The sequence below is a fragment of the Marmota monax genome, unplaced genomic scaffold (assembly GCF_021218885.2).
Source record: "Marmota monax isolate L192 unplaced genomic scaffold, Marmota_monax_Labrador192_F-V1.1 WCK01_AAM20220418_F8-fsc00160, whole genome shotgun sequence".
In the NCBI taxonomy this organism is placed as follows: domain Eukaryota; kingdom Metazoa; phylum Chordata; class Mammalia; order Rodentia; family Sciuridae; genus Marmota; species Marmota monax.
In genome coordinates this window covers 1,962,269-1,972,646 of record NW_026694183.1, presented here as the reverse complement: position 1 = coordinate 1,972,646, position 10,378 = coordinate 1,962,269, and the positions used below count along the sequence as shown (strand labels likewise).

At 49.9% G+C, this 10,378-nt stretch overlaps 1 protein-coding gene across 1 annotated transcript; it reads right to left on the bottom strand.

Moving 5' to 3' along the window:
- Nucleotides 1–2,028: 2,028 nt before the first annotated feature.
- Nucleotides 2,029–9,502, bottom strand: Napsa (napsin A aspartic peptidase). The gene is made up of 9 exons (XM_046466223.2): nucleotides 9,346–9,502; nucleotides 5,447–5,588; nucleotides 5,240–5,363; nucleotides 4,933–5,051; nucleotides 4,463–4,662; nucleotides 3,296–3,418; nucleotides 3,060–3,204; nucleotides 2,548–2,646; nucleotides 2,029–2,334 (listed from the first exon to the last, which is right to left on the bottom strand). The coding sequence occupies exons 1-9, from the start codon at nucleotides 9,417–9,419 to the stop codon at nucleotides 2,110–2,112; spliced, it is 1,251 nt and encodes a 416-aa protein (XP_046322179.1). The 5' UTR covers nucleotides 9,420–9,502; the 3' UTR covers nucleotides 2,029–2,109.
- Nucleotides 9,503–10,378: the final 876 nt, after the last annotated feature.

Sequence of the window (10,378 nt, the reverse complement as noted above, 5' to 3'; positions counted from 1 at the left end):
GTCTCTCTCCCATGTCTTACCCACTCCTGAGTCTGTCTCTTCCTGGGGCTCCCCTCTCTCTAGGTCTCTTATTCTTTCTCACAAGGCTCTCCTCCATACACTCTAACCCCCATCCTGGCCAGGGTTCATGCTGCGTCACTGCAGACAGTTACAGAGTGGGGTTTGTCCTGCAGACAAGGAGGTAGTTATCTCCCTCCCCAGACCCTGGGCTCTCCCATAGCCTCCAATCCAGTATCCACAATCCTTGGACAGCCCTTGGGTCTCTGATGGGACCCTCCTAGGCAGAGAAAATACATCAGCACTTCCTACCTCTCTCTACCCTGAATTCTGATGTGGTCCTAGGCAAAAGCAGTGAATCTGTAGTGAGCATTGAATGAGGCTCCAAGGACAGTTAGAGATGGGGATGGAGGCTGGAGAAGGGGCTGGGTAGGCACTAGGGGCAGGGAATTGGGACTGGGGTGAGAACCTAAGTCAGCCATCCTTTATACCCCACCTCCACCCCTACTTTCTACTTTTGACAGCAGCCAGGCCCAGGATCAAGTTACTAAATCAGCGGGTTTTGGTTTTTGTTTTGTTTCATTTCTTGGGTCCTCCCTCCCCCACGACGAGAGGTCAGAAGTGTGGGAGAAGGTGGGTGTTGTTGGTGAGAAGGAGCTGGAAAAGGGGAGAATATGGAATGAGATTTGGGATTAGAAGCTGGGGATGGGGGCAGCAGCCAGGAGTAACAGGATGGATCGGACTCAGTCATGGGAAATTTGGATGCTATCAATCATTCCTTTATTGCCCTCTCCATACCTCATCGGGGTATGTGAGGGTTTTGTGAGCCTGGATTCTCACCCATCCGAGAAAAGGGGCCTTCAGGAGACAAGATGGGGCTCAGGACACCCAGCTGTGCTCACAGACCACAGGAAAACGAATTCCACGTTTGGCCATCGACCCAGGAGGAGAGAGGCTATCTGTCCACTTCTTCAGACCTTTTCACACCCCAGCTCCTCTACAGAGCATCTTTTCCCTGACATTAAACACAGAATTTCTGAAAGCTCCAAACTCCCACTCCTTATCCTGGACACTCCCTCCCCCATTCACCGAAGGACCCCAAAATTGAGGATGGGTCATCTTCTCCCTGACTTCTAGGACTCCTTTCTTATGCCCTCACCTGCATTCCCATCACTTCCAAATCCAGGAAAGGGGAGTCCCACTAATGCTGAAAATACGGGACTCCTTGCCTGAGACCCTTCAAGTACCTTGGCCCCAAAGCTCAGAATCAAAGGGGATCCCTGCCTTCCAAGTCCCCTACCTCCCAAACTGGTACTTGGGCTGTCTTACTGCCCCCCCCCCCGGACCTGAGCCTCCGCCCCCTCCCCCGTACTCACCCCAAGTCGAGGCGAGGCGGGGATGGGGGAATCCGGGGCTGGCGACGGGGGAGGGTGACCCAGCCCCAGCAGCTCTGAGCAGAAAGAAGCTGCTGAAAGGGTAGTGACATCACCACCGGAGGAGGGGCAGCACCGCTTCCCCCCAACTCGGGGGCATCAAGCTCCGCCTTTATGGCGGACCCAGGGGTCCCCGGAATCCCAAGGGGAGAGAAAATGAACAAAAGATGAGGCCCACAGGAACGGTATCCCCCATCCTTAGAACAAGGGTTTAGGAAACCCTTTATCGATTTCAGCCACCACCTCTCTCTCTCTACACACACACACACACACACACACACACACACACCTGACACCTGACACCTGTCGCTGTTGTCGCGACCTGTCGCCTCCCACGCATGTTGTGGCTGCGCCAGCCTCTGCTAAAAATGTAACATGGCGTGGACTACAACATCCACGATGCTTCGCGAGGCCGGGAGCCTTCGACTGGAGGCAGAGAAAATGTTAGGGATTCGTGGTATTTGTAGTGTAAGACTCCCCTCGCTAGTGTAAACCCAGCGGAATAGTCGTGATACCCTTCCCCTCCTCGATCCCGGAGGTCCGACATTAATTTTTCCTTTTAAGATGTATGTGCTTAGTAAGAAGCGATCCAGATAAGTTGTTTAAAAGGAAATGCTAGATTTTTACAAGGATACGGGACCTCCGTTACCTGTCGGTGCGCATGCGCCTAGCAAGGGCGTCAGCCGCAGAACCGCGCCTGCGCGGGTTCACCCTTGCCGCCAGTTTCGCCGGAACGAGCGCGCGCCAGGCCCACCCGGGCGCTGCCGTTCACGTGCCCGCGGTCGAAGACAGACACGTAGGTCCCCAAGAAGACGTCGCCGAGGATCCACAGGGGTCCTGCAGGCGGAGGCATGTCCAAGCCCTGGAAGCCGGACATACACAGGCGGATGCCACCCTGAGCAATCTGCAAAGCGACAAGACAGGACCACTGAGTGTCACAACACGCCACTGTACCTGCCTTTTCCCCGGGAGCTAATGCTTCGCCCCGCCCACTTCCGCAAAAGAAAACAAGAAATATTTCTGTGGGGGCTCCTACCCCGCCCTGGTGGTCTCACTCCCAGCTCCGCCCCTCAAGTTGGGTTATATTGTGTTACGCTGACGTCAATGAGTCACACACCTGAATGACGTAGTCCTGGGCCGTGAGGTTAAACCAAACCCCCCCAAGGAGGAAGGACACTGCGGGGAGCGATGGGATTTTCGAGCATTGAATGAGGTACTAGAGGAGAAGAACAAGTGAAGATGGGAGATGCCTGCTCAAATACCTTCCGCACCTCCCCAGCGCCATAGGGTAATGTCTGTATTGGACAACTAGATATTCAGGGCCTTGTATGGACAGGCCTTGTCACCAAGCCTTCTCTCATCCACTCCTAAATAAGTAAGGTGGCACTCAATGGGTAATTCTCATCCCTCTACCCACCACACCTGAGTCATTCAGAGAAGACGCTTGGAAATGTCCTTGCTTCCTTCCTCCGTGTTGCAGCCCAGCAAGCAAAGGTCCAGTTCCTTCTGCCCTGGGACACTTTATAGCTACCTGCTTCCTCCCCTTTGTTCCCAGCATCCTGCCCAATGTCTGCCATCAAATTCCCATCAGCCTCCCCAGTCCACACTCACCAGCGACTGTGTCCTTACCTGCCCAGCCAGCAAGGGAAATCCCCCAATGGCTACATTCAGGGCCTGGATCTCCTCAGAGGGTCCTGTGATGAGGGATGTGCCTGTGTCTAGGATGGCAGCACAGCCCTGGGCACAGACAGTCAGCCCTGTGCCCACCTTCACACTGTGAAGGGAAAGGGGACAGGTATTAGACAGAACCCTAGAAATGCACACCCCTAGCCTCCAACTTCAGGCCCAGGAAGCAAGCCACTCACCCCTCCATGTGGATCTGCCAGAAGGCAGGGACTGTGACTGGCACGAAGGTGAGGGGTGGGATGTAGTGAGTGGGGTCTGAGCCCCCCAGGACCAGCTCTCCTCCATCAGCCCCTTCAGAGTCCCTGCAGAAGCAGAGTGCTGTGGTGTCACTGATGTTTCCCCTTCCAGCCCCAGGAATGACCAGGGCTGCTGGGACTTCGTGCTAGTTGGTCTTTTCTCAGTTCTAGATGGGGGTAGTAGAGTGTGGGTGGGGCCTAGATATTGGAACTGGCAGCAAAGCAAGAAGTGAAGGGAAATGGTGCTTTTCTTGGTGGAGAAGGACTTTAGTGTGTTTGGGGGCATCCCGAAGTAGAGATGAGACTTCATTTGACTGGAAGGCAGAATTCTTGGGGTGGGGGAGTGGATTTCCTGAACTGCCATAGTTACCAAACACAGCACTGAGGTTTCTGAATTGGCTCTGGATGTGTGATTTGTGTAGGGGTGGGGTGGCTTCCTGAGTAGGTAGTGAGACTTTCTAAATTGTGTGTCCTGGTATCAAGAGAGGTGTTAAGCTTCCTGAGTTGGCTGTCAGTGACCAGAAGAGAGAGTAGCGACTTCCTGAAAAATGGAGGAGGGCCCATCTACTAAGAGGAAGGCTGGACCTCCTGAGTGGGTTGCATGTTGGGGTAACTGAGTGGACATCGGGCTTTTTGGCTGTGGGTGATGGGCCTCTGGGAAGCAAGGTGGAGATTTGGGGAGGGGGCAGAGACTTGCTGGTGAACAGGATTTTCGAGTGTAAGGTGGTACTCAATGGGTAATTCCTGACTTCCTGTTGAGTATTCTCAAATGGAACTTGAGTTTTCTTTATGGTGAAGAGAGTGTTCCTAAGTCAAGTATTTGAAGGAAAGTGCATGAAATTCTCTGTTTGATTTTGAAACGTGGAGCATTTTGAAGTGATGGTGAGTTTCTTTAGTATGGTTTAAGTAGTCACTTAAGCTGTGAAACTCATGAATAGGGTTGGGGCATTTCTTATATGAAACAAGCACTTTCCTCAATGAGGCTAAAAAATCACTTTGTTAAGTGGATGACTTCCTGAAAGGATGATGAGATTTCCTGAATTGGGGGTGGGGGGCGGAACTTCCTTCTTGGGGCCAGGACTTGTAGGTGGGGAGACCCTCCCCCAGTACCTGTTGAGGTAAAAGGAGAAGACAGGCTTATCCAGTAGTCCATGCTCCACCAGTGCATCCAGCGGGGGCTGAACTCCTCCCATAGCCAGACTGGGAAAGCCGAGGCCCAGTATCCCATCAAAATGGGCAAAAGTGAAGACCAGGCTGGGCTCCCACAGAGCCTCCCCAAAAGTCACTGGTGCACCTTTGATTTCCCCAATCTAGGAGTAGATTGAGATTGGGCCAGTTAGTTCTGGAAGGACATTATCTACCTATCTCTTAGATCCCCAAAGCAAGGCATGGATCCTTGTTTCTGAACATCCAGAAACAAGTCCCAACGGCCCAGGAAACTTTGCCTCCCTGCTTGGGAAGCCCCACCCTCAAGCCCTGCCTCTTTGCCCAGGAGACCCCGCCTCTTTAAGCCCCTCCTAGAATCAGTTGGTTTTGGTCACTGCATTCTTCCAAGGGCAAGCCTTCTTGTGATCACGCACAGTCAACTTGTCCTCGCTCAGGATTCCACTGAGCCGCCCGGTTCCATACTGAATGGCAAACTTGGTCCCATTGGGCCGGAAGGAGCTGGAAGCCTTGGGATCAAAACGGTGATGGAACCCTAATTCAGAAGATCAGAGAGGTGTCACTGGGGAGCAGGAGATTCCCATGACTCCTGCCCCTTAGACTTCTCACCAGTGAGGACATCAGAAGACAATGGTGGCTCAAACCCTTAGGAAAGATGAGGCCCCGTCCCTCCTTCTCCCTTCATCCCTGTTCAGCCTTATTCTCCCCACGATGAAAGCTCACAGCAAGGCAGACTGAGGAAGTGACATCGCTTGGATGGAACCCAGAGATTGGAGGAGCCAGTGTCAAAGACGACAGAGAAGTTTTGTGGAGGCGTTCCCAGGCCAATTTTCCCAAAATACTGGACCTGATGGCAAAGAGGAGATAGGATAAATGAAGAGAGTTTGGCTTAAGAGCATAAGGGTGGGGCTGTGTATGGCTGTGACTCACATTCAAGAACTTGGAGAGAGGCACAAAGATGGGCTTGTCCCCAGTGGATGGAGTCCCCAACCTAGAGGGCTCTGCTGGCTCTCCCCATCCCCTCAGTGGGTTCAGGGTTCTGTGTCCAGGGTGAACTCGGTTAAGAGGGATCCTGAAGGGAAAGAGGATGCTGACAGTTAGGAAGCTACCCTTCCTGGAAGCCCCCTATAATACAGTTCCCAAATAGGATATGATGGCAACTTAGACATCTCCATCAGCAGCAGCTACTAGAAACTTTACAATAGCAACCTTCCTGGAAATACAATGGAGAGCACCATGAAAACGAATATCCTCAGAGATTTTACAATAGCAATACATCATCCCAAATAGAGCATCTCAAAGACCTTTAAATTTCCGAACACCTTAAAATAAGCCATTCCTGGGGAATTACCATTCTTAAAGGGTTCCAAAGACACTAACAAAAATCTAGCCCTTGCAAAAACCTAGAATTATGAACTTTTGTATGCTTCATTCATCATGTAAGAGGGGAATGTGAGCAAGAAAAAATCATAACTTCATTCCTTACACTAAAATACTTTGCACAGAGCTGGGCACAGTGGTGCACACCGTAATCCCAGCTGTTCAGGAGGCTGAGGCAGGAGGATCACAAGTTCAAAGCCAGCCTCAGCAACTCAGCAACTCTGTGAGACCCTGTCTCCAAATAAAATATACAAAAGGGCTGGGGATGTGGCTCAGTGGTTAAGCACCCCTGGGTTCAATCCCTGGTACCAATAAATAAATAACTAATACATTGCCTATATGTCAAAGATTTAAAGTGAAATATAAAATTATAAGATCACCAGGAGCAAATGAAATGTTAAAATAACTCTGGGAAGAGGACTGCTTTTCTAAGCATGACACCAAGAGAAGACTATTGATGAGTGAGATTCTAAAATTTTAAACCCTGGGGCAGGGGGTGTGGAAAGAAAACGAGGGAGGAAAAGAGAAGTAAATAAGAAAGCAAAAAAAAATCTGGGAGAATAAATACAAGTTGTATGTCAAAGAGGTAATATTCCCTATATGCAAAGAGTTTCTACAAATGAATAAGGATAATGAAACTCTCCATGGGTCTCACATTTCTACAGAGGCACTGGCTGGCTTTGTGCCAACTGCCCTTTCAAAGATTTTGCTTCATGAATAGTCACAGCAGAAGATAGACAGCATCTTTCTCTGGATTAAGGAACAGGCAGGTTTATGATCCATTTTAAAAGATTCCAGGTCACGTAAGCTCAGAGTTCTTCTCCTATAATGACCTCACTGCTTGTGTAGGAATCACCTGACCCCCTTCATATCATCTTGTGAAAGGGACTTCGAAAACTGAAACAAATGCTGATAGTCCTGCTACTGCTATTGCTGGGAGTAATAAACTGTCTTTGTCTCTGATCTGGGAGTCTTGTGTCTTCTTTGAGCAATATGATACTGTGGCAAGATAATTTCAGTTCTTGACAGGAGGGAAATGGCAAAGAACACAAATGGATAATTCTCAAAAGTACAAAATTTCTAAACAAATTAAAGATGTTTGACCCCCAACAGTCATCAAATAAATACAAGTGACTTTGTTTCACTCTGCAAATTGGGAAAGAACCGAAAATACTGTCTCTGGTTGAAAAGGAGAGTGTAAAGTGATACACACTTTTAGGAGGAAGATTTCTGATTTGGCAAATAGGTACCAAATACCTTAAAATTAAATACTTTAAAAAAATATTTTTAGTTGTAGATGGACATAATACCTTTATTTTGTTTATTTAGTTTTTTTTTTTTTTTATGTGGTGCTGGGAATCGAACCCAGTGCCTCATGCCTGCCAGGCAAGTGCTCAACCACGGATCCACAACCCCAGCCCAAAATTATACGTGTGTGTGTGTGTGTGTGTGTGTGTGTGCTGGGGATAGTGCCCAGGGCCTCACCCGTGCCAAGCACAGGCTCTATCACTGGGACACACTGACAGCACGCCTTTTTTTTTTAGTTGAGAAATTTTTTTAGTTCTGTGTTTGGCTAATTGTTCCGTTGCTTTCCAGATAAATCATTAAGATATTATGTCCAATTGGGCATGGTGGCACATGCATATAATCCCAACTACTGGGGAGGCTTAGGAAAGATGATCAGAAGTTGAAGGCCAACCTTAGCAAAAAGTGGGGAGCTGGGTGTTACTAAGGACATAACTCAGTGGTACTTGCTTTCTTAGTATGTGAAAGACCCTGAGTTCAACACCCAGTGTCACACAGAGACAGAAAGAGAGGTTCGTCCTACATCAACATTCCATTAATCAGAAAGTGATGTCGAAAACTGAGATTACTAGAGGCTTTCAGGAAGTAAAAGAAACCAAGGAACCAAAAACACCCTTGGACACACACCTTTTTACCCAACAATGTCAGTCTGGGAATTTCATCTACAAGAGACGAGTGCAGAAAGATGTGTTCATGAGAATGTGCCTGAGGGTGGAAACCAGAAACTGTCCAGGGGCCAACAGTGGGTTTGGCTTAGCTCTGTGGTAGAACTTACTTGTACAGAATCTCATTTGACCACTAAAAATGAGGAAGGAGCTCACTATACCAATGGTTCCCAAAACTGTAGCATGAAGCAGAATCACCTAGATCAGGGGTGCTGGGCGAACCTTCTGTAAAGACTTTGCAGGTTGTTACTCTCTGTCATAACTAAACTCTGTTAATAGAGCATGAAAGCAGCCCCAGACACTAGGTAAATGAATGAACAGGACTAGTTCTCTTAAGCTTTATTTGCAAACTGGCCCTTGATCAGAGTGTTTGCCAATCCCTGACCCGGGGGCTAGTTAAAATTCATATCTCTTAGCTTCTGATTAATTAGGTCTGGGATGGAACATTTGCATTTCCAAATTCCTGGGTGGTACAGAAGCTCTCCATCCTGGACAACATTCTGAGACTCACTGCTCTGCATAGACTTGGAAAATGCCCATGATATATTAAGTTCAGAAACCAGGTTAACAAAAATCATGTGCATAATATTTTTGTACCTGCCTTGGAGCCCTGTCCCCTGGCTCACACCTTTGCCCTCACCCCAACTCCCATGACTCAGTCTTGAGAGGCAGGAGAATGTGAAGTGGGGAAAATACTTCCTGGAAGAGCCCCCCTCCCCCATCAAGAACCAGAGGGGTGAGAAGAGAAGAGGAAGGGAGGGGGGAGGGAGGGAGGTAACAGAGGCAAGGTGGTGGGAAAGGGACCCTTGAATGGGGGTCCCCAAAATTGGACTTTCAAAGGCCTGAACAGTTTGAAGGATGTGAGTTTCGGGGAACTGCAAATTCTTCAGGATCTGGAAGGTGGGGGGATCATCTGGCTAAAGACCCCCCAAACCAGATCTTCAGAGCTCAGAATGGGATCTGAAGTGGCCACCCAAAAATCCTGTCCTAAAAGGAGGAGGAGGCACAATGGTGAGCACACCTGTAATCCCAGCAGCTGGGGAGGCTGAGGCAGGAGGATCACCAGTCCAAAGCTAGCCTCAGCAACTTAGGTGGGCTCTAAGCAACTCAGCAAGACCCTATCTCTAAATAAATAAATAAATAAATAAAAAGTCTGGGGATGTGGCTCGGTGGTTAAGCGCCCCTGGGTTCAATCTCTGGTACAAAAGGGTGGGGGAAGAGAAGGAGAGGACCCCCAAACCTGGGTTTCTATATTGGGGAATCCTAGACTGAAAAAAATGGAAGTAGGGGCTTCAGAGGGTGTCATGTTAGAGCCCTCAGGGGTGAGACCCCGGTTTAGAGATCTGGGGACCCAAGAAAGAGGAGCCAGGGATCCTGGGGTGCTGAGTTTGGAAGCCACGGAACTAGGGCGCACCAGATTTAAAGGGCAATAGGTGGAGAAGCCTCCTCAGAGTTGGGGTGGCGGGTGGGATCCCATACCGGATCAGCTTGGCCCGGGCCAACTCTGCACTCAACAGCGTCAACAGCAGCAGGCACAGCGGCGCCGGCGACATCTCTGGAGACCCGGAGTGGACCCAGGCGCTCTGGGGCCGCTGTTCTTTCCCCTGAAACTCCGCCCTGTGCACGCCCTTCCCCCGGTTTCGGAGGTGAAGTCCCTCGGTGTGTGACACCATGGCGGGGAGGCGGGATGTTTTAAAGGTTACCGCTGAGTATTTTTTGAGAGGTCACCCAAAGTATTTTCCTGTGTCCCTGGCTCCTCACCCCTACCTTTGGCGGGGATGGGGGTGGGGGACCCGTCCTCAGCTGGGACCCGTTCCCTCGCCCCCCTCCTTTAGTCTATCGGTTTTTACTTTGAACTTTCACTTCACTTTTCTGAGACTAGAAAAGTTTCCTTGAACAAGAGGGAGGTACGGTGAGTGTTTGCGAAGGTTCTGCGGGAACCCAGAGGGCGTCAGATTAGACACCCGCTTCCCACGTGACGCTCCGCCTGTGTCTCGGGACCCCTGACTTTTGTTGGAGCTGTTGTTGAGGGTGGTCGTGTGTGCATGTTTCTTCTTGAAACGTGATCTCTGTGTCACCCAGTTGGCCTCCAATTCCTGGATTCAAGGGAGCCTCCTACCTCAACCTCCGCCCAGCTTGGACAACAGGCACGCGCCGCTGGGGGCTAGGAGCCCGGACTCTTGTTGTGTTCGGAAAACATAGAAACACACGGATGCACACACGTACACAAGTGGTAGTGGCACCACCATTAGAAAAGTTTTAAAATAATTCGCAGGAATTGTCTCCGTCCCTCCATGTAGCCCTCCCCTTTCCTTGATTAAGCATCGCAAATTTTAACAAACGTGAGAAATCAAGTGAAAATGCAGATTCCTGGTTGTCCTTAGAAATTTTGGATAAGGAGGCCCGAGATGGGGGCCCTAAAGAATCTGCATTTTGCCTGGCGAGGTGGCGCACGCCTGTAATCCCAGCAGCTCCGGAGGCTGAGACAGGAGGATCAAAGCCAGCCTCAGCA